The following is a 24250-nucleotide window of genomic DNA, read 5'->3' on the forward strand; positions in this document are numbered from 1 at the left end:
TTCTGTGAGTGCTTATGGCTGTATTTACATAGACCTTTATGATAAAGCTTACTTAGTTTTTAACTTTTTTAAATAAGAATAAACTCTGATCCCAACGGAACATAAAAACTGAAAGAGACATTTTCACAAGATAATATTAAACAGCCTTGCTGGTAAAGCTTTCTTTCTTTTTTAAATATTATCTTTACAAAATGCTCCTTTCAGTCTGCCGTTTATTGGGAAGGCATTTAACCAAGTTAAATTTGAACAACAAATATATAAAGGACAAAGAGCAAGATTTCACATAAAGTTGATATCAATGAGAATTGTGCCTTTAAACTCTGCTTCATGAGCCAAAATAGACAAAAGTACCAGTGCTATTTTTAAAGCAGGCTATGTGTTATGAAATCACCAACCCTATCCATCATTGTAATAAAAAACAAAAGTCAGGAGCACTCAACATAGTTACATGGTTAATTTGGGTTGAAGAAAAGACAAGCCCATCGAGTTTAACCCCTCCAAACATTCACAGTGTCCAGTAAACCACAGATATTTATTTACCTGCTGAAGAAGTTGAAGCAAAATGGAATTTTAAACATAATCCTTCTTAAAACCCCAAAAAATGGATTCCTTAATGCAGTGAGAAAGATAACACTGTCAACATCTGACTGAAGATGACTGACTACATCTGCTTTATTTAGGAAGTTAATGGTTTTGAATATGTCTGTTTTTAAAGGCAGTGATAATTTCCTCTTGGGCACTTCAAACCATTTGATTAAAGGAACAGTAACACCAAAATGTATCATTCAAAATATCCCTTCTAGACACTTATTAACACACATATCATATAGAAATGACAAAATTGTAACTGGGCATTGAATAAATAACATTACCAGTGATGTATAAGACATAGTTAAAACGGCGACAAGGCGACTGCTTGACTTCCGCTTTAACCCGGAACTTCATTCTCCCCCCCACCACACCCATTGCTTCCCTATCAGAATCTGCCTTGCCAGTGATTTACAGCTTTAGTTTGTTGCCAGATCAGGAAGAGGGAAGGGTGACTGAGGCCTTCTTATCTCCTGCTGTGTTTGGTAGCCTGTGTGATCTGAGTGCTCTGGCTAAGTTTGCACAGGGTGGGGGAGGAGGGGAAGGAGGGGGGAGCTGCCCGGAAAGATGTCAGAGATCTGCAGCTTGAGTCTGGTAATACTGTTTATTTAATATAAGCTTAAAATATTCCTATTTCTATAATACAGATATGCTTATCAAAGTGTTTAGAAGTGCTATTTATAATGTAATTTTTTTGTGTTACTGTGCCTTTAATAATTATCCATACAGTCTTCTCCAACCAATGTAAGACAATGTAGGAAAAGTTCATATTTCTGTTCTTCAGCCGCCCCAGTGTAGCTTTGCTAACTGTGTTACAGATCTATTATTGGTATTTATTTTTTATTATCTTCTACAACAAATTATTATCTCTTTTTACAAAGGCCTCACATATTTGTTATGGTTAATAACCAGGCCTCGTGATTTTAAATTAGCCCTGCTAAAAATATCATTAAGGCTTTTGGTAAAGATTAAAACTATACAGTGAAACTTCAATTTTACATACCCTGATTTTAAGCTTTCCCACATTTTACATCGGGCTTTTTTGTGGTACCACAAAATGATAATGCATTTTAAAGGAAAAATAAAGTCAAAGTCACTTGGGGGTGCCAAAATGTTAGGCACCCCCAAGTGACTTTGACCGCCTACCTTTTACCCCGGGCTGGTGCCCCTGTGAGGAAGGAACAGCACCAGCCCGGGGTAGCTGCCGGCGCTTCCTTGCTGCTGATTCGCTGCGCGCGCATGCGCAGTAGAGTGAAAAGCCGAACTTAAATGTTAAAGTTGGCTTTTCACTCTACTGCGCATGCGCCCACCGCTGGCACTCAGGAAAAGGAAGCGAGGAAGACGGAAGCGCTGCGCTCCAGGTGCCCCGGTGCTGTTTTCTCCTAACAGGGGCACCAGCCCGGGGTACGAGGTAAGCGGTTAAAGTCACTTGGGGGTGCCTAACATTTTGGCACCCCCAAGTGACTTTGACTTTCGTTTCCCTTTAATGGGTGCTTTTATCTGATTTTACATAAAAATGTTGCACTAATGTTCCCAAAGATAGCTGTTTGTCCTCTATAAATGTTATTATTAGTGAAATAAAGGGGTTTAAATACCAACCAGATGCACTTTGTCACAGTTTTGGCTGTAAAAAGTCATTTCCAATCATTCTGCACCTCATACAGTCATGCACAAATCACTTGTTGCTCTAGGTTGTGCATCTCTGTCAGAGAGGCCTTGCATATGGCACCCTTATAATGTAACACCAATGCTGCACTGCTTAACTGTTGTCATTAAAAGAGTAAATATTGTATGTCAATTCTCTGACTACTGTGCTTATATCCTCTATGTATCTAAAGAATAAATTGTTTTAATACATTCATCTGATTTTACATCATTTTTCCTGGCCCCCTGAAAAATGTAAAATAGGGTTTTCTAACATTTTCATGAGAAAGAAATGAGCTACTAAGGACTTTATATACTCACGTGATAAAGTCCATGAAACTTGCCAGTGGTTCGTATGACTGGTTTCTCATATGCCTGAATTCTACCACCATCTTCTCCTTTAGCTTATCATCAATAACAGAGACAGCAAGGGGTGACGCTTCATTGGCCAGGAAGGTACCATAATCTGTGCTCTGCAAATGCAACTTTAAATCTGCAAAACACATACATGGAAAAAAAAATGTTCTTACAATTATAAAACTGAAAGCATTAAATAATATTACATGGACCTGAACATGGACAAATAGCAAAACATTATGTCTGCCTTGGTCTCCTTAACAGTGCAAAAACAATAATGCTCCACAGGTGTGTAGTCAGAGTAACCTTCTGTAAGCTCTCAATTTAAACTAGAAAGGGAAGTTCGAGAACAAACTTCATGTTGGGTTAAAAACGTGAAGTCAGTGAATGAAATCTGATTTGTTGTTGGCTTCTCCCACTTTTTCTAACCTTGGACCACAGTTATATAGTAAAAACCAATGTGCAATAGTTTTAATAGTGTCTGAATAGTGACTGAATGGCAGCAATTTAAATTTCCCACTGAAAGTCAACGAGTGATATCTGATGGGAGCTTGGTGGCTCCACCCCCTTTTTCTAACCTGGAACTGGAGTTACCCAGAGACTAACTCTGCAAAGTTTAGGGACCCTAGGATTAAAAGTTAAAGAATGGCAGCAGTTTAAATTTAAACCAATAAAAGTCAATAGGTAAATTGTGATTGGTGGCTGGTGAGTGTGCCCACTTTTTCTAACCTTGAGTCAAAGTTACCCAGTGTCAAACTGTGGGCACCCTGACATAAATAGTGTGACAAAGGCAGCATTTTAAATTTAACAAAAAAAATTCAATAGGTGAAGTTTGATTGGCTGTTGGTGGCTACACCTAAAAATCTAGTCCCCTAGTGGCCCTGGTGTTAATACTGTGAGAATGGCATTAGGTTGAATTTCCCCATTGAAAATAGTTAAAATCTGATTGGCTGTGGGTGGCTCCACCCACTTTTTCTTACTCTGAACCGCAGTTACGTGGTGACTAGCTCTACAAAGTTGGGGGACCTTAGTATTAATATTTAAAGAATGGCAGCAGTTTAAACTTAAACATATGAAGTCTATAGGTGAAATCTGATTGGCTGTTGTTGGCCCCACCCACTTTAAATTTGGAACATTGTCACCCAGTGACAAACTGTGCAAAGTTTGGGGACCCTGACATTAAACATGGGAGAATGGCAGCAGTTAACATTTCCCTACTGAAAACGATGAAAGAAATGTGATTTGGCTTTTGGCGGCCCCGTCCACTTTTTCTAACCTTGACTACAAAGTCACCCAGTGACTGACTATGCAAAGCTTGGGAACCCTGGCATCAAACCAATAAAATTCAATAGGTGAAATCTAATTGGCTGTTGGTGGCTCCACCCACTTTTAAAAAACTAACCCTCCAGTCCCTTAGTGACCAACTGTGAAAAGTTTGGGGACCCTGGGGTTAATACTGTGAGAATGGCAGCAGGTTGAATTTCCCTATTGAAAGTCAATAGGTAAAATCTGATTGGCTGTTGGTGGCTCTGCCCACTTTTTTTTTACCTTGAACCACAGTTACCTGGTGCCTAACTCTGCAAAGTTTGGGGACCCTGGTGTTATTAAACTGTTAGAATGGCAGCAGGTTGGATTTCCACCAAATCAATAGGTAAAATCTGATTGGCTGTTCACAGGCTGTTTGTGACTCCGCCCACTTAAAAAACCAACAACTTCAATACGTAATCATGTAGTGACTGACTATGCATAGTTTGGGAACTCTGGCTTCAAACCAATAAAAGTCAATTGGTAAAATCTGACTGGCTGTTGGTGGCTCCGCCCACTTTTTCTACCCTTGAACCGCAGTTACCTGTACCTGTGGGGACCCTGATGATATTACTGTGAGAATGGCAGCAAGTGTAGCCTCAAAGCTGTAAGATTGGCAGCAGTTTTAATTTCCCCATAAAAGTAAATGGGTAAAATTTGATTGGCTGTTGTTGGCCCCTCCCACTTTGCTTTAAAAAAAAAAACTTGAATGCATAGCCACCCAGTGACTGAAAGTCAAAGTTTGGGAACTCTGGCTTCAAACCAATAAAAATCAATAGGTAAAATCTGATTGGCTGTTGGTGGCTCTGCCCACTTTTTCTAACCTTGAACCGCAGTTACCTGGTGCCTAACTCTGCAAAGTTTGGGGACCATGGTGTTATTACTGAATGGCAGCAGGTTGGATTTTCTCCAAGTCAATAGGTAAAATCTGATTGCCTTTTCACAGCTCTGCCCACTTTTGGGCATTCAACAATCATCATATTTTCATTCAGGCTGACCCCATGACTATGTGATTCAAGTTTGGGGAGTGTAGCTGTAAGCTGTAAGATTGGCAGCAGTTTCAATTTCCCCATAAAAGTCAATGAAATTTGATTGGCTGTTGTTGGCCCCTACCACTTGGGGTCATCCAACAAAAGTCGCTGTTTCATTCGGGGTGACCCCATGATTATGTTATTCAAGTTTGGGGGGTGTAGTTTCAAAGCTGTAAGAGTGGCAGTAGTTCCCTGTCAAAGTCAATGGGAAAATTGGGGTGTTCAGAGCGGCGCCACAAAGACGGGGACGGGATCGCTTAGAAAAGCACAAGCAACCTGCTCCGCTATAGGGCAAAGAAGTGTGGAGAGTTTGGGTGTTGTACCCTAAAACTGTAGGAAGAGTACCGTCCTACAATTGGTCCTTTGTGGACCAATTGATAAGTGCAAAATAGTAGAAGGCGCCGTGAATAGGGTCATCAGTTGACACAAAAACAGTAGTGAGCCTCTCTTCTACATATTGATCAAGTTAACCTGCATGTTCGCTGATGTAAATGGTCAAAGACTTGATATATTAATTCTAGGGTCAAACAGATGACTGGTTGCTGCTGAATATTTGCTAGACTAAACATGCCTTTGCCAACATGCACATTTTAATGCAGTATGGCAGTGCTGCCTAACTGTGTGGCTGCTTTGATGTTTTACCTTTGTGTAAATTTTAAAAGGTATCAGTACTGAGAATAACTGTCCCCCTGCAGATTAAAGCTGTAATCCCCCTGTATTGTTTAAATGTGTAATCCCCTGTACTGTTCACATATTTTAATATCTGCATTGTTCATCCACTGCATTGTTCACACCTCAGACTGTTATCACTCACATTGTTCACCTGCGTGTGCCATACTCTGCCTGCCCTATGCTGCCTGTGGGAGGTGCAGCTGGTAGGGGTTTGTTCTGGGAGTTTGTTAGCAGTTGGAAATAGCCATTAAATGGTCCCTAAGGTGTGTAATTATGTGCTGGGGGTTCCTGTGCTATCAACAGGGGAGGAGGCGGCATATGGATTTAAGGGTGTGTCTTAATATGACATAATATGAATCTTTCATACATATGAATGATGGTTGATATCCCTGTCATGAGCATCAGTCATTTGCTACCACCATTGATGTGGGCATGGTCTTAAAAGCTCTTGTGATTAAATGGATGTGGTTTGAAGTGGGTGTGGTTTAAAAAGGGGGGGTGGTCAAAAATGTCTTCAATTAGCGGCCCTCTACTATGTATGCTAGAGAAATTTCGGCCCTCAACACCACAGAAGTTGGACAGCACTGCAATATGGAATCTGAAGACCACTTTCCAAGTATCTGGTGTGCTTTTTTAAAGGGGTTGTTCACCAGTTTTTTATTATTTAAATTTTTAGTTTCTAGGGTCCAAATTACCTTAGCAACCAGGGAATGGTTTAAATGAGAGACTGGTATATAAATAGGAGAGAGGACATGAATACAAAAATATGTTGAGCTTCACAGAACAATAGTTTTCTAGCTGCTTTTTTGCGTTAAAATAGATGCGACAATTAGCGCGCGATTCACTACAGTATTACCGTGTGCATTAAATTTACGCGCAACCACATGCGTTAATTTTAACGAATGCGCTAATTAGCACGCAGAAATAACACTAACGCATGATTCACAAACACTTAGACGGGCTAAATATCGCATTAGTCTGTGCGAAAATTAACACCTACTTGAGGCAGGCGGTAATTATAGAAAAGTACAGTTAATGAGCTTTTGGCAACACAATATGGACTTTGCAGTGTTATTTATTCAAGTCTGTGTTGGAGTGAGTGATGCAGCCTCCAGTTTGCCGCATATAAATAGTAGCCGCATATAAAAATAGTAGCCTATAAATAGTAGCCGCATATAAATAGTAGCATATAAATATTCATAGGCTACTATTTATATGCGGCTACTATTTATATGCGGCTACTATTTATATGCGCATAATAATAGGCTATAATTAGCGCACATAATAGGCGTTAATTAGTGCGCATTCAGTAAATGCCGCATACTCATCGCGCGTAAATTAACGCAAGTATGCTTATAGTGAATCGTGCGTTATCGCGTCTAAATTTTCGCGACTTAACATTTTTAACGCATGCTATAAATAGTGCACGTTTTAACGCACTTGAATCAGCCCTGTTACCTCTTACTGTATATACTGTATTTGGGGCTAAAGTTTTCACTGCCTCCCATTTTATGCATTTGATGTAGTACAGAGGAGTGATTGGGGGGCTGGAAACATTTACTTAAAATGGAGTTTGTGGGCCATGGCCTTCCATTAAAAAAATAAAAATAAAAACAATAGGTAAGGTATGCACATTAACTTTTTCATGACTGTACTACTAGTTTCTCAATGGGTGCAGGAGATGAAATAGTATTATTAAAAAGGGGTGTAAGGGTTGAGAGTTTCTATAAATTCATCAAGTTAAGCCTATTTAAAAAATAAATTCTAGCTAACCTGTAATTTATTGCTGAATGAGTGTCACCTCCTGACCATTGCCCTATAAAGAGAGTGTATATATGGATGCAAATGATATGTGCCTTCCAAATGTTCCAATTGTTCATACAAAGAGCAAAATACAGAATAGAAGGAAGCTCCTCTTCACGGTTCATGAACTGGCAGACATGGTGCTTTAGCAGACAAAACTTTTAAACCTCTGTGATTATAATATAATACAAGTCTGGAAACCCTAAAAAAAAAAAAACATTATCCACAGCTCCAAATTATGGGGAGGCCATGGTCCATTTCAAAAAAGAAAACTTTTAAATGTTAATTTTGTTTCCCCTAATCAAACCACTATATTGATTTTTACACATTTTCTGCATTACACTAGAAATTGGATGTTGATGCACTTCCTTGTTCCATTACAGTTGCAACCTTAACACAGTACATTGTCACTTCTCTTCTACAAACTAAAACATGATGTGCATGGCAACATTCTTTTCTTATAAAAAATCCCCCCCACAAAACTGCTCACCGCTCAAATCCTCTGGTCCAAGGTACAACCTGCCCCGGACGTTGCACTCAGGTGAAAAAACTTACGGGCGGGGAGAACCCATTTTCAAACAAAAAAGCATTATGCTTACCAGTGTGTGCAGTTCTGTAACATTCTTTTCTTCACTGACCCCAAGCATGTTATTCTCCCCTGACAACTTTGGACTGCATCACACATGCAATGGCCCTGGGCCATTGCTTTCAATGGAAAAAAAGGAACCAAACTATTCTGATACAGATACTCTATTCTTTTGACAGTCATTGGATGACTGCAGCCAAACTAAAGAACACAAAGCAGAACCGTGGGTATATGTAACTCTTTATAATATGGCTGACATTTATAAAGATTATTCTACTTAAACTTTCCCCCTTTAAGCAAATAATTGTTGTTTTTTTTTTTTTAAATGTATTCCATTCCATTATGTATTCCAGAAAATTTTACCTTGCACTTGATAATACATCAATCCAAAATCCTTTAGAGAGGGTGATAAATGCAAAAAAATAGCTTGCAGATGTTTTCAGTACTGACATAGTGAATACATTCTAAATTCTTTTGCACTGATATAAAGCAATTATAACAACACAAATCAGCAGAATCTCTTAGTACTGTATTCCTCTGGCTCACATCTGCTGTGGGCTCAAACCCTGGATGTGCTTGCTCTCACACTGGGGAGTCTTAGCAATTTAGTCAACACTCTTGTGTATTATTTAAAATAAGAGCTCTCTGTCCCATTAACCGTGACTTTGGCAACACAGCAAGGCTTATTCTACACTGGATTTATAACATCTTTTTGTAGGTAGTGCTGCTTTTAATCTGTCTATATAACAGAATCTATATACATTATAAAGCCTCAGACATTTGTAACAACCAGCAGAAGCGCCTTGTACAAAATGTTCTTACTCGTTTGTAATTTTCGAGCCTCTTGGGAAAGTGATGCACACTAAAGCATTCAGTACTTAACTAAAATCAGATGTGAGGAGAGTATGTGTGGTTGGAAATAGCAAAGCATGATGCACAAAACATAGACTAGGTAGAACCTAGTATTTTTATGGACTGCCCTAGATTGTGCTTAAGTGCATGCATGCATAGCCAGAGGAGAAATGATATCATTCATATGTGCATTACAGGGCTTATGTCACTTCAAAACATTTAACAGGAGGCAAGCATTTTACAAGCTTTTACACGAAATGCAAGCCTAATTTTTGGTGAGTTGATTTAAAGGAGAAGGAAAGGCAAAATCACTTGGGGTGCCAAAATGTTAGGCACCCCAAGTGACTTTAACCACTTACCTTGTACCCCGGGCTGGTGCCCCTGTTCGCAGAAAACAGCATCAGCCCGGGGTACCTGGAGCAGATTGCTTCCTCCTTCCTGCTTCCGTTGGCTGAAATGCCAGCGGTCGGCGCGTGCGCGGTAGAGTGAAAAGCCGACTTTAATGTTTAAGTTCGGCTTTTCACTCTACTGCGCATGCACGCGCAGCGAATAACAAAGGAGGAAGCGCTACCCCGGGCTGGTGCTGTTTTCTGCGAACAGAGGCACCAGCCCGGGGTAAAAGGTAGGCGGTTAAAGTCACTTGGAGGTGCCTAACATTTTGGCACCCCCAAGTGACTTTTACTTTATTTCTAGTGTTCTACTGTGTGATCTCACAAAGTATCTTAAAGTGTGCAAAAGGATTTCAAAGAATTAATTCCACAGAAAAGGGTAAACAACAAACGCAGATATCCTTTGCAAAATGTTTCTGGGCAACTGAAGGTCAGGTCAAATACTGTACATAAAATATACAAAATACTGTTCTATTTAAAAAGAAAAGGCTTTACAGATCAAAAACCAAAAAAGTTTATCCCCGGGTAAGAAGTACAATAAATTAGTCTATGACGGAAAGCTAAACAAATTTTCACTGTGAAGGGCTACCGCCTAGATAATGCAAGAGTACATTAAAAATGAAAGTTTGCAGTCAGTAAAAAATGTTCCAGCTTTGTAATCAGTTTTCTGTTGATGATGCCAATCTCTGAAATACAAAATGTACTAAACATAGTTGATCACCATCCTCTTTAACACATGAACTACTTTAATACTGTATTTAAAAACTCTCCTGAGCTCAGCTCAAACAAAGCAGAACTTTTATCAGAGACAGTTCTACCTGTGTGAGCCTGTATTCTTGATGAAATGTATGCTGAATAAGGGTCTGTGTGTGTAGGCTGTTTGCAGATTCAAATGTATCTGATTATGTATCAGAGGAAAAATGGCCACCAGGTGAAAGCTGCTATTTGCTTTAGGAAAATGTGATGGTGCTGGCAAACGGAGGGGATATATACAGTACACATGATGCCTTTTGGGTGGGGGAGGCATGCCCAATTGATATACATAGTAGGCAAATGTAGGCTTTACATGTACTTTAAAGGAGAAAAAAAGGTGAAATAACTGGGTGGTCGGCCCCAGGGTAGCAAGGGAAGGCAAAGTAGAAGAAAAACCGTGGCCCGAAGCAGTTTTCTGCTAACAGGCAGTGGCTTGGAAATACGACATTGAGTACATGCTCTGTGCACAGATAAAATTCCCTACTAATATTATGTAATAAAAGTACAAATGCTGCACATGGAGTGCCAAAAAGCTTGCTTAGGCACTGCTTCCGTCTTTCTGCTGAATGAAGGCAGAAGCCGACAAAATGCCCCATGGTAAAAAACAAAAACTTGGTCCAGTCACTGTCACTATGCTCCAGAACTGAACAACAATGTGGAGCAAATAAGTCATAATTACAATTTGTGCGGCTAGACCAGAGTGGATTAGTACAATAATACAAAAATTATACTGAAATATATTTCTATCAATGCAGGGTCTTTAAGAAATAAGATGGGCAAAAGATAAAAATGGTTCACACTGCAGTGACTCAATTCTAAATAATAATGACTTGAACCACTTGTTTCTTTTTTAAATGAACAACAAAATGCATGGATTAGCAAGAAATAAAGAATATCATGTGTCACACTGCCACCAAGCGCTAAGATATGGAACTACAAGAAATTCACACTAGTTACTATATTATTGTACTAGTTACATGTAAATGGGATTTTTTTTTTTTTTTTAAGAGTTTGGAATTCATTCCCAGAATTCCTTTTGTTTGCTTTTGTCTGTATGAGGCAGTCTCCTCAACCTAATTTCTTTGTTTGACACTAGTTACTACAACTCTGTAGCTACCTTACACTTCGTGATTTCCGCTGTGAATGTAATTTTATATTTATGCACAGTGACATACATATTTCTATAAAGTTGCCAACACTTCAAAGTATGTCCGAGACAGTACATCAATGACGCATGGACAGTATATAGCTTAGTACAGAACATATTATTTGTCAGATTAATTTACATTTGGCTGCACTGTTTTTTTGGATAACATTTTTCAGAACTTTACAGATTGGTGACATTTACTGCAGAGATTTGAATTTCTTGATTTTCATTTTATATGCTAAACAAGAGACATACAGTAAAGGAAAAAAAAATTGTCCCATTTCTAAATTTCCTATAACTGAATATTTGACATTTAAAGAAAATTTTAAACAAAAGGAACCAAAGAACCAAAAACAGTTTTGAAATTATTACTACATTTATTTAAGTAATAAAGTCATTAAACACCACATCACCCATTTAAAGTAACAGCCTCCTTAGGCTAATGCCACACGAAGCGTACGTAGTGTATTTTCGGCAAGACGAAAAAAACTTGCTGAGAATGTCCCTACCAGTGCCTGAACCTAACCTGAATTGAATACGCTTGGGAGCAGGCACATGTAGCAGATATCTGCCGAAAATGTAAGGTCCCATGTTTATTTGGTGGATATTGGCTACATGTGCCTGCATCTGAGCATATTCCATTCATTCGGGTGCAGGCACATGGTAGGCCAAATTTAAAGTAGCAGGGCATATTCTCGGCAAGCGTTTTCCGGCTTGCCAAGAATACACCCCGTGTGGCATTAGCCAAAGTCACTCAACCAACTGACCATATTGAGCAGACAGCTAGGTATAATTGCAGGCAGTCCCAATGAATCTAACCAGCTATATTCTACATTCTACAAGATCACTATGGCACCATCAAAGGTAATTCCAGATATAATAATAAGAAAATACTGTCGAAATATATAGGGGCATATTAACGGCAAAAGGGCAAAAGTTGAAATCTTGCATATTATCAGTAAAAACGAAAATTCACTCACGATACCTGCACTTTACTAAAAGACAATTATGACAAGTTTTGTTGAGTTAAATCTGCACTGGTTAAACTTCTCTTTGCTTTGGCAAAAATGTACATGTTTTCGCGAGGTGAAACTTCTCCAGTGAATCTTTGCTGATTTAATAAGAGCACAGGATTTACATTTTGCAAAGAGAAATTTCTCCAGGTACAGGCTGGCAAACTTCTATTATAAAGACAGAGGACAATTTTGCACCTTATTATCTATATCACCACCTCCATGCTAATTTCCCACATACCTCATTTAAAGGACAAGGAAAGGCAAAAACTAAGTAAGCTTTATCAGAAAGGTCTACGTAAATATAGCTATAAGCACTTACAGAACTGCTGCTTTGAGTACTCGGTGAAAAGAAACACCACATTTCTTTATTTTTATTATGTATACGTGATCTTCTGTGTCAGACTTCCTGCTCTCAGAAAAATCCTTCAGGGTATGGCACGAGCCTGCTCAGTTTGTTAAAATCACATCAGTATTCCAACAGGGGATTTTTTTTTTTATAACACATAAATTTTATTGAGGCATGTGATACGAATTACAGTAACAGGCAACTGTTGACATCACATGTACCATTAATATAGTAAATAAAGTACCCCTATTGTAAAATATAAGGATATTTCAAGTCACTGAGGAGCTCTATGACCATATAAAAGCATGAGGCCGAGTCCTTTTATACAGGTCATGAAACTCAGAGGTGGCTTCTAATAGCCTCATATTTTTTAACATGGGGAATTATTATAATACACAAGTTGCCGTGAGTCGTGACAAAGATTACATCACTGCAACAATTAAAACAGATGACATCATTAAAGGAGAAAGAAAGGTAAAAACTAAGTAAGCTTTATCAGAAAGGTTCATGTAAATACAGCCATAAGCACTCACAGAAACGCTGCACTGACTTATCTGAAAAAAGATTAGTTGTGTCTGTAATTCCTGTGCCACAGATACACAGCTTTCTGCTCTTTCCTGCCCCCCCCCCTCAAGAATGCTAAGAACTCACTCCCCCCCTTAGGAATGTGGAGTCAATCAGCAGGAAGCTGACTCAGTCTTACTAACTGAGCATGTTCCCTTGGTCTGCATGTCTGTGCAGGAGTGAGGCATTATGGGAACTTTCAGCGTTTTTCTTCCTGTTTGGCTTCAGATCATCTGAACAGGTGAAATATGGGAAGACTTAAGGGCACTAGTGAGACAACTGAAGGTATGCCTGCAGCTTGAGATTAACTCTTTACTAGCCTTTCCTTCTCCTTTAAGCGCCATTTATACTGATGTATGATCATTGACAGGATATTCATGGCCTTTGTGTATTATTAGGATATAAAACACAATAGTCATGAATGTCCTATAAATTATATCATTAGAAATGGTGCTTAGTGGTATCAAAAGTTATAAATGATGCTTAGTGTTGTAATTTCTGTCACATGGATCACTAAAAATTGTGTATAATAACAAATAAAGTACCACCAGTTGAAAAACATGAGAATATGAAAGGGGACATTTGCCTAAATAGTCACTGAACGCCCGGGTGCAGTATTGAAATTTCAGGAAACATGTCACGAGAAGGATACCGCACATGTCTTAATATGAAGAAAAAGGAGAATTTCACTTACCTTCTTGACGTAAATTCTATTTCTTCTAGTCTTGACATGTCAGTACACATGGGTAGAATCGCCCCTCCCCCACAGGAGGTAGGACCTATACCAAGCCAATTAAAATGAATCCTGCCCTATAAGACCACCTGACTTCCTCCTCACCACTGTTATCAGGGCCGCCATCAGGGGGGCACAGGGGGGACTGTTGTCCCGGGCACTTCTCGCTTTAAAGGGGGCCCGGCCATGATACAGTATTTTTAGCCCGGGCTCCCTTTAAAATTTACGGGCCCTATGATTGGTACATTGGTGGTAAGCGGGTAATTTGATTGGTCGCGCCCCGTGTGTACGTGTGACGCCAGTACGCACGGGGCGCGACCTTATAAAAGTGAGGATACAGTGGCAGTGAACAGGAGAATGCGGCGGGGCCTGGAGCGTGAGGGACCCAGCATGAAGCCGGAGCCGGAGCGAGGGAGCAGGAGAAGTTGGTGGACGCGGGGGCCGGAAGCAAGTGGATGCAGTTGGATGCACCAATAGTAATTGCTGCACCCATATACACCCACTGTATTTGTAGTGCAACACATTTAATACTGTTTTATAAAAAAAATTTTTATCAATCGTTAAAGGGAAACGAAAGTCAAAGTCACTTGGGGGTGCCAAAATGTTAGGCACCCCCAAGTGACTTTAACCGCTTACCTCGTACCCCGGGCTGGTGCCCCTGTTAGGAGAAAACAGCACCAGCCCGGGGCACCTGGAGCGCAGCGCTTCCGTCTTCCTCGCTTCCTTTTCCTGAGTGCCAGCGGTGGGCGCATGCGCAGTAGAGTGAAAAGCCGACTTTAACATTTAAGTTCGGCTTTTCACTCTACTGCGCATGCGCGCGCAGCGAATCAGCAGCAAGGAAGCGCCAGCAGCTACCCCGGGCTGGTGCTGTTCCTTCCTCACAGGGGCACCAGCCCGGGGTAAAAGGTAGGCGGTCAAAGTCACTTGGGGGTGCCTAACATTTTGGCACCCCCAAGTGACTTTGACTATTTTTCCTTTAATGGAGAAGGTGCAGTGCATGGAAGTTGGGGAGACAAGGTCCATTGGAAAATAATAAAAAAAAGGAGTCAGTAGAGTGTAGACTTTCTTAGACCCAATAGCAGGCTTATCCGTTTAGGTATCTCTTGGGCAATATTCTTAATTGTATCTCTGTACTGCCTTTAACATTATATCTCCCTTTGCTGAAAATGAATTGGCTGTCAGGCTTTGCTCATGTTTCTGGAAATTCAAGTTGGAGTTGCACTACTGTACATGGCAGCACATGGGCGATGCAGTTGGACGCGGGGTGGGGGAGTTGGTGGATGCAGTTGGACGAGGGGGGGGGGGGAGTTGGTGGATGCAGTTGGACGAGGGGGGGGGGGAGTTGGTGGATGCAGTTGGACGAGGGGGGGGGGGAGTTGGTGGATGCAGTTGGACGGGGGGGGGGGGGAGTTGGTGGATGCAGTTGGACGAGGGGGGGGGGGGAGTTGGTGGATGCAGTTGGACGAGGGGGGGGGGGGGAGTTGGTGGATGCAGTTGGAGGGGGGGGGAGTTGGTGGATGCAGTTGGAGGGGGGGGGAGTTGGTGGATGCAGTTGGAGGGGGGGGGAGTTGGTGGATGCAGTTGGAGGGGGGGGGGGAGTTGGTGGATGCAGTTGGAGGGGGGGGGGGAGTTGGTGGATGCAGTTGGAGGGGGGGGGGAGTTGGTGGATGCAGTTGGAGGGGGGGGGAGTTGGTGGATGCAGTTGGAGGGGGGGGGGAGTTGGTGGATGCAGTTGGAGGGGGGGGGGGAGTTGGTGGATGCAGTTGGAGGGGGGGGGGAGTTGGTGGATGCAGTTGGAGGGGGGGGGAGTTGGTGGATGCAGTTGGAGGGGGGGGAGTTGGTGGATGCAGTTGGAGGGGGGGGGAGTTGGTGGATGCAGTTGGAGGGGGGGGAGTTGGTGGATGCAGTTGGACGCGGGGGGGAGTTGGTGGATGCAGTTGGACGCGGGGGGAGTTGGTGGATGCAGTTGGACGCGGGGGGAGTTGGTGGATGCAGTTGGACGCGGGGGGAGTTGGTGGATGCAGTTGGACGCGGGGGGAGTTGGTGGATGCAGTTGGACGCGGGGGGAGTTGGTGGATGCAGTTGGACGCGGGGGGAGTTGGTGGATGCAGTTGGACGCGGGGGGGAGTTGGTGGATGCAGTTGGACGCGGGGGAGAGTTGGTGGATGCAGTTGGATGCGGGGAGAGTTGGTGGATGCAGTTGACGTGGGGGGGAGTTGGTGGATGCAGTTGGACGCGGGGTGGGGGGGAGGCTTTTGGTGGATGCAGTTGGAAGCAGGTGGATGATGGGGGGGGGGGGGGGGGGAGTCAGAGCATGCTGGGGGGGAGCCGGAGGTAACAGGTGGATGCTGGGGGGGGGGGATCAGGAGAAAGTAGGTGGATGCTGGGGGGGGTGTTAGAGCACACTGGGGTGGGGGGCGGAGAAAGCAGGTGGACCATGGGGGGGGGGGGGGATCGGGAGAAAGTGCCTGTACTGTATTAATAATAATAGTAATAAATGTGATTTAACAAATATAAAACTCATTTGTGTTCTGTGTAGTGTGTGCCATTTGTTAAAGAGACATTTTATTGCATAGCCTGCTTGGAAACTGATGGGAGGGGTCACAGGGGGAGGGGCCATTGGGGGCGTGGGAAGAGGGGGGGCCCAGAAAATTTTGTTGTGAGGGGCCCTGTGATTTCTGATGGCGGCCCTGACTGTTATACATTTGCCATAGCAGTACAGGAAGCAAAATTGGGATGGGAAACCTGTACCGACATGTCGGGAAACAGAATTTACGTCAAGAAGGTAAGTGAAATTCTCCTTTTCTTCTGCGTCCCTCCATGTCAGTACACATGGATCTACCAAGCCATGCCCCACAAAACAGTAAGGGGTGGGAAACAAAAAGGTACAAAACCCAAAAGAGCTAGAAAGGCCAACATCCCGTAGAGGAAACAGGGACACTAATGAATCCCTGGAAATGAGACAAGAATGCTCAACAACCAAAAGAACAACTATCCCCCCATGGTATTGGTAAGTGGCTGACAACCAAGGCTCAAATTTCCAACTACTGCAATTAACATAATGAGAAAAAAGCAAGCCAGAACAATAAATGTCCATTGCCTGCAACAGGGGTTCCCTCACAGACCAGAGGGCCTTTCACAAGACTCAGACGCTCACTGCAGACAACCATAATCCTGGCAAAACCAGCTCAATACTATCACTACCCTAGCACAGCCAGCAGGCCAGAAAAACCACACCAGAAACTGGCAACAACTAGGATAACAAACCCACTAGTGCTGGGGCTAAGAAACTGACCCTAAGCCCCAAACAGTGGCCCTAGAAAATAAAGCTTGTCACCTGCAAGAATCTACTCCACAGCTTAATGGGAGCAGCTCAAAAAAGAGTGGACAACTGTCTACACCTACCAAAAGAAGACCCAACAAGCGCTGATGCAACATGCAGAAGTCCAACTGTATTGAGACACTGCAGCACTCAAAGCCCACTACGCCCAACCAAACTGGGGAACAAAAGAAGCTAATGAACCATTAACACTGGTATAAGTACTGTGCAAGCAAATGCTGATGCTAAAACAACTAACAGTCTGCACACCCTTCTGAACCAAAAAGTCAAAATGCATATAGCCAATGGCACAGAAGCCAGGCAATGCACACCAAAACAATGTTGCACGAGCTAGCTGGCCTGATTGCACAACTGGTGTGCCAAAGCAACAACCACACAGACAAAACCCTGAGAGGGAAGGCTGCTAGCACACAAAACAACCAAACATTGCCAAACACCGAATGTGAATCCATGTATGAGCACTCCTGCTGCAAGCATGCCAACTTTTGGAGCACTGAACCAAGTCAGAATTCCTGGGAGGCAATGACCCTAGTCTTCTCTAGAACTGCCAGAGAGCAGACCATCATGCATGCCCATGGCCCAAAAGATAACACAAGGCTATAACTAAGGCAAAGCCCAGAATCCGCATGCACCAAGGGCCACACCAAACAAAATCGGTCACCAACACCAAAGGCTATCCTGAGACCAGCTAACGCATGAGCCAATCCCCCAGGAAAAGGTCAGCAACCACAAGCATCCAGGCACAAGAAAGCCACAACAGCAAGGACCCGCAGCCATGCAAGCAAAGGGCCAACCAAAACCCCCAGGTGCATGAGTCAAAGGTCACAACAATGGCCCATGACCACTCAAGTCCGTATGACAATACAAGGGCCATGGCAAGGACCAGCACCACACAAGCCCAAAGCAGGTAAGATAAAGGGATAGTGGCCAAATGAACCATGGTCACCAAAGACCACCCAGAGCGGACACGCGGGCCAAGGGCCACGACAGGGGCCAGCGGACACGCGGGCCAAAAAAGGGGCCAGCGGACACAGGAGACAGAAAGGAGGCAGTAGTACCTGCCCTTCCACCCAAACATGGGATTCCTAAGGAGGATGGGAACCAAGCAGCCACCAACACTCAGTGGGAGCGGTTGAACTACAACTAGGCTCACACCTGAGCCACCAGATAGAAAAGAAATCTCTATAGAGAAACATATGAGTAATAATGTAAAAAGCACAGTACACCTGTCTGCCCCGAGGATTCAGGCTCACAATAAAACTTAAAACGTCAAAGACCCAAAGGAAAACAAGCTCATTACCAGATAGCACTGGCTTGGTGGAAAAAAGCAAATCCCTGTTAGAACCCCAAGAAGGTTGCTTATAGGGAACATGCACATAATATAACAGAGAGAAAAGGAAGAACAATACTGCTAGAGCAGCGCAACCCCCAACCAGTGCTGGAAGTTCCTGGTAAAATAAGGAGCACAATTACCTGCTGTGTCTGCAAGGAGGACTCAGGATAAAAAACTAGCAAAAGTTAGCAAAGTGCCCCAGGAATACACAAGCAGCTAACCAGAAAGCAGAATGCAGACTCCAATAAAAGCCTGGGGAAGGCTGCTAATTGTGAGCACACAATATGAGAGAGGAAGGAGATACCATACTGCTGCAGTAGTGCAACACCAAACAGCTATGGAAGCACCTGGTGTAATAAAGAGAACAATACCCACTGTGTCTGCACAGAGGACTCATGCTCACAATAACACATAAGAAATTATAAGCAAAAGAAGCACATGCACCTTACCAGATGAAAGTGAACGTCTGCAGGATGGGACCTCCAGCAAGAACCCAGACAGCTTTCAGCTGAGGGATGTAATTGCTAATTAGCAACATAGTGCAAACTGAGGAATCATACTCACTGGATTCAAGCTAGGCTGACACTAGCCCATATCCATACCCATGGCCCTTAATTCAATCATTTCACAGGGCAGGAGTCCTTAAAGCCTTGCAAAAAAAAACATAGGAAAAAATGGAGGCTAAGTTAGCTTACAGGTAAAAATGTGGAAAAAACCCACACCTGTAGCCTACCCAATAAGCATCAGTTTGCATACTGTGCATAGTTGGGCATAGCACAGGGGGGCTATTTTAGCACAAGGCTAGGACCATGGGTATGCCCACACCTGCATTTCTTCCCAATAGGTGTCAATTTGAACATTTTGCGTATTTGGGGCATCAGATAAATTCTTCTCCATTACCCAGGAAACATCCCTCTGTGTCTACACAGAAGTAAAAAAGAAAAAGGAAAAAAAAAAAAGTGAGGAGGGAGATCCTACCTACCTGTCCGGTAGGACAAAAAAATAGTGGTGAAGAGGAAGTCAGGTGGTCTTATAGGGCAGGATTCATTTTAATTGGCTTGGTATAGGTCCTACTTCCTGTGGGGGAGGGGCGATGCTACCCATGTGTACTGACATGGAGGGACGCAGAAGAAAGATGATTTATTGTTCAAAACATAAAACTGACGTTTTATGCTTTGAACAATAAATCATCTTTGCTTCATATTAAGTCCTGTGAGTGCGGTATCCTTCTCGTGACATATATAAATATTCCATGACCAGTATATAAGCACTCAAAATGAAGCCTTGTGCCTTTTTCATGGCCATGTGATACAATATACTAAATGTGATGTGCCTCCTTTTGTAAAATATAAGGCAAGAGGCCAATTAGCCTGTCAAAAGGCTATCTTTTTACACTTTTTACAGGTAGCTGGTAAGACTGCAAGCTGTATTTGCAGGAACATAACTGCAAAATGGGTTTCAAATGGTATGTAGCATTTCAAACTCAACCTGATATTTTAACAGCCTCTTCTAAAAATGGTGACAAATCACATGATGGATTAGTTGCTTCAGAAGGGACACGGTTATTCCCTGAAACTTGCACAACCTCTTAAAACAATGCATTTCAACACTCCAGTACATCTGTGCATCAGTTCAGCTTTTAGATAGTTCTGCAAATAATAGCATATATATGCTAAAACACAAATGAATGTACCTTATAAAGGGGGGAGTTCCTTGAGAACGAGAAAATGTGAATTAAAGGACATGTAAAGCCTACATTTGCCTACAGTGTATATCAGTTGAGCACGTCTCCCCCACCCAAATGGCATCATTTGTACTGTATCCCTTTACTTGCCAGCACCATCACAGTTTCCTAAAGCAAATAGCAGCTTTAACCCGGTGGCCATTTTTCCTCTGATACATAATCAGTTACATTTAAATCTGCAAACAGCCTACACACACAGACTCTTATTCAGCACACATTTCATCAAGAATACAGGCTCACACAGGCACAACCATCTGATAAAAGTTCTGAAGCATTGAAGCCGACAGCTAAAGCCGAGATTCTATGGGAACCAGCAATGCCATCTCTTCACTGGCTGCTAGACTGGAGGGCGTGTTTAGTACTTTGAGCTTAGAACAACTGAGGATACCCACAAGCCAAAAGTCAAAGCAAATTCCTGAGGAAGGGGGCTGAGTGAGTTACAGGAGGAGAAGTAAATCTAAGTGATTAAGGAGATGTTGCAGCCTTACTATTAACTTCTGGATAACCAGTGTGGCAGGTATTGAAAGATTTCAAAGAGGCTGTTCACTGATTAAATTTGTGTGTGTGGGGTTTACATGTGTGCAAATATATTAGGTGCCCTCCTGGTTTTTCCCATAGCCAGTGCTCCTTTTAGGAAAAAACTGCACAAGGTCTGAAAAATCAGAACTAGGACTGTCTGGGAAAGGTTAATACAATGGTGGTGCGCTAAGGTAATATTTTTCCCTGAGCCAGTGAACTTATTACCTAAGGCTGATGCCACACGTGGCGTTTTTACGCTGCGTATTTTCTCAGCCTAAAAACGCCGCACAAGCCACACAGCCCCTGACTATGGCGTTTTTCAGCCTAGTACTGGTGATGTAGCAAATCCCATTTCCCATGGTGCTAATAGTGCAAAATAGTAAAAAACGCAGAGTATTTCCGCTAGGTCTGGCAGCTGCCTTTGTGTATACATAGGAATAGGTTGCTGTGCAAATAACGGCGTATTTCGGAAAACACTTGAAAAATCAGTGGTAAGGCGTTTTCTAGCGTATTTACGCATTGTGTGGTTTCCTTCAAGTCTTTTCAAGTTATTTCTATGGATGATGATATCGTGCGTTTTTCAGCCGCAGAGAGAATTAGAAAATACGCAGCGTAAAAACGCCACGTGTGGCATCAGCCTAAAAGAGCAGCTGCCTGAGCAAAAAAAAACATAGCAATTAGATTTACTAGGTGGTGACTAAAATACTGGCACCACCTAGTGAATCCTCCTCTCCTTGTCCTTTAAATGTAAGTACATCTGGCCATTTGTGTGTGTATTTTTTATTTATTATGATCTGGTTCTTTTATTTCCAATCCTCTAAGCTCCATGCATCTGACAACTAACATGAAAATCACATGTTCACATGCTATCCACGTGACCCAGAGATTAATCAATTAGCGCCTGTTTGACTGGATTTGGCAATTTTAACAGCTGCAGAGAAGCCCATCCTCCTTGGTGTAATAAGCCACATAGATAATTCCCTGCTGTTTGTCACCCATGTTATTTGAAGTGTGTTCCCTGCCGGTGCACTTGCAACTCAATCAATTTTCGCTCAGAGAAACTCTACTGTGTCTGTCCTTAGTTCCAGCTGTGACCACTCTCTTCTAAATCAAAAACATTATGATCTCAATTTTTCACCAGGCAAGGCCAGTGTTCAAGGCACAGGTAGTTCATGGATTACATAATGCTACCTGAAAAGTACTAGAAGTGTTATGTTACTTTGTTACAAAGAGAAAACTGAACATTTAAATTTAAATTGATACTCTACAGGGCACATTTACTAATCCACGAACGTCCAAAAAGCGTCCGAATGTGTTTTTTTCGTAATGATCCGTATTTTGCGACTTTTTCGCGAATTGTCGCAAATTTTTCGAGCGCTCAATACAAAAAAGTCGTGACAATTCACGAAAGTCATAATGGCTATGCAAAAGTCGCGACAATTCACGAAAGTCGTAACGGCTACGAAAAAGACGCGAAGGTGACAAAAAAAAATCACAAAAATACGAAAAAGCCGCAAAATGTTCGTTTCCAATCCGATTTTTTCCCATTTGGGATTCGGATTTGTGGATTAGTAAATCAGCCCCTACAAGTAGGAAAAAAGTATAATTTAATGGAAATGTTCAAAATAAATATTATTACGAAAAAACAAAGTTCCGCACTCGCAGGTCTTATTAGAAACAAATAAAAAATTTTATTAACAAAAAAGCATCTGACGTTTTGGCTGCCACAGCAGCCGTTTTCAAAGACAAACAGGGCCAGTGGAAGTGCACTCAAACACAAAATGGCGCGAAACAGTGAGACGTCACAGTGCTCAAAATACATGTAAATAACATTACCATTACGTGCAATAGAAAATCAATGTGAAGGATAAACACAAAGTGAAACCAGGAATGAAGTTAAAACGTGAAGGCAGTAATAAAGTATCGAAGATAGAAAAAAGGAACAAATGATATACAATGTACCTAATAGCTGAACTATAACTCCCATAAGGTTATAGATTCTTTCGGTAATAGGAGCGGTGTTGGACCTCCAGGGTATTGTCACACAGTCATAGCTACAGGCAACGCTATTGTCAGGGACTTATCAGGTAGTTATCGGTGGAAATAAAGAATAAAAGTATAAAGCAGATACCGTGTCTTCTATTTTATGCGTGCGGGTAGTACTCGCGTTGTGTCATTGAAGCCCGCAGTTGAAGTGACACGGTTACGTTACGATCCTAAGTCTCCAGTTGGAGAGTCGGGCAGACATGTGTAGATACCGTTGTAGTCACGGAGAGAACAGTGACTAACAGTACGATGACCCTAGAAGCCGCTGTCACATTAGGACGTCCGGGTGCTCTGGACTCGCGGACGTGGTCGTGCGATGTCCAGTGTATACAGCGATATGGGCAAAGGAATGTTAGCAAGCCTAGGGGTACCCGCTATATAGAGATCGGGGAATGACAGACAATGATGTCAACATAAGAGAAGTGCCCAGGGTGCGATGTAAATCCACTTACTGTCAACCGTACATTTAATGAATTGACAGTAAGTGGATTTACATCGCACCCTGGGCACTATATATATATATAAACTGTACCACAGCTTTTCAGTTTGGAATTTCAGCAGCTATGCTGTTGCTAGGGTCCAATTTATCCTAGCAGCCAGGCAGTGGTTTGAAAAAGAGACTGGAATATAAATAAGGAGGGCCTAAATAGAAAGGTAATTAATTAAAAGCAACAATAATAATAAAATTGTAGCCTCACAAAGCAATAGTTTTTGGTGCTGGGATCAAGGCAAAAAAAAATAAAAACTGAAGACCAATTGAAAAGTTGCTAAGAAGTGGCCATTCTATAACATACCCCATAGCCACCCCATACTGAAAGTGAACCAAAGGCACACAGTAGATTTTGTTCTCTGCTTTCAGTTTCCCATAGCACAGGTGACAAAATTCACTGTACCACTCAAAAACACATTAGCTCCGCAATGAATGTAAATCGATGGTGGTATAACACTTGAATCACATAAAGGCCAGAAAATGCAGGAGAAGCCAATTTTCATCACCTACAAAATTCAAATGTTTTACTAGCGGAGATGCACATAAAATTGTATTTTCTGACATTTTATCGCCTAAAGTAGAGATTAAGCAATGGTGAAAAAATATACCATGTGCCATCACCCATCAGGTAGCATATATACCATATCCAGCACGAACACAACAGTAACACTATTTCCAATCAGCAACCTCTGGAATACCTACTCCAAAGCATGCGTCTCTGACATATGGGCACAGCTAGCAAAAATCTTTTTTTTTTTTATCAAGTATGCATAAAGACGGCACACATTCCATAGTTAAGATACACAAGCATTTACCTGGAAAATTTTGTATATGCTTGTGAAGCTCACAAACTGTTGTTTACAATAAACATACTATTGTGTTACTATTTCTTAAAAAGAAAAAAATCTAAATCTTATTTTAGATTTAACCTTTGATTCCCTACATAGTAAAAAGAAATAGATACTTTCATAGGGTTTAAAAAAAAAATTAAA

At 42.0% G+C, this 24250-nt stretch overlaps 1 protein-coding gene across 1 annotated transcript in view; it reads right to left on the minus strand.

The window, feature by feature from the left end:
- The window catches only part of atp6v0d1 (ATPase, H+ transporting, lysosomal 38kDa, V0 subunit d1), a 57171-nt gene that overhangs the window by 30985 nt on the left and 1936 nt on the right, over positions 1-24250 (minus strand). Inside the window, 1 exon segment of the mRNA NM_001017310.3 lies at positions 2554-2725. Within this exon segment, the coding sequence (NP_001017310.1) occupies positions 2554-2725 (172 nt within the window).

The sequence above is a fragment of the Xenopus tropicalis genome, chromosome 4 (genome assembly GCF_000004195.4).
Source record: "Xenopus tropicalis strain Nigerian chromosome 4, UCB_Xtro_10.0, whole genome shotgun sequence".
Lineage (NCBI taxonomy): Eukaryota > Metazoa > Chordata > Amphibia > Anura > Pipidae > Xenopus > Xenopus tropicalis.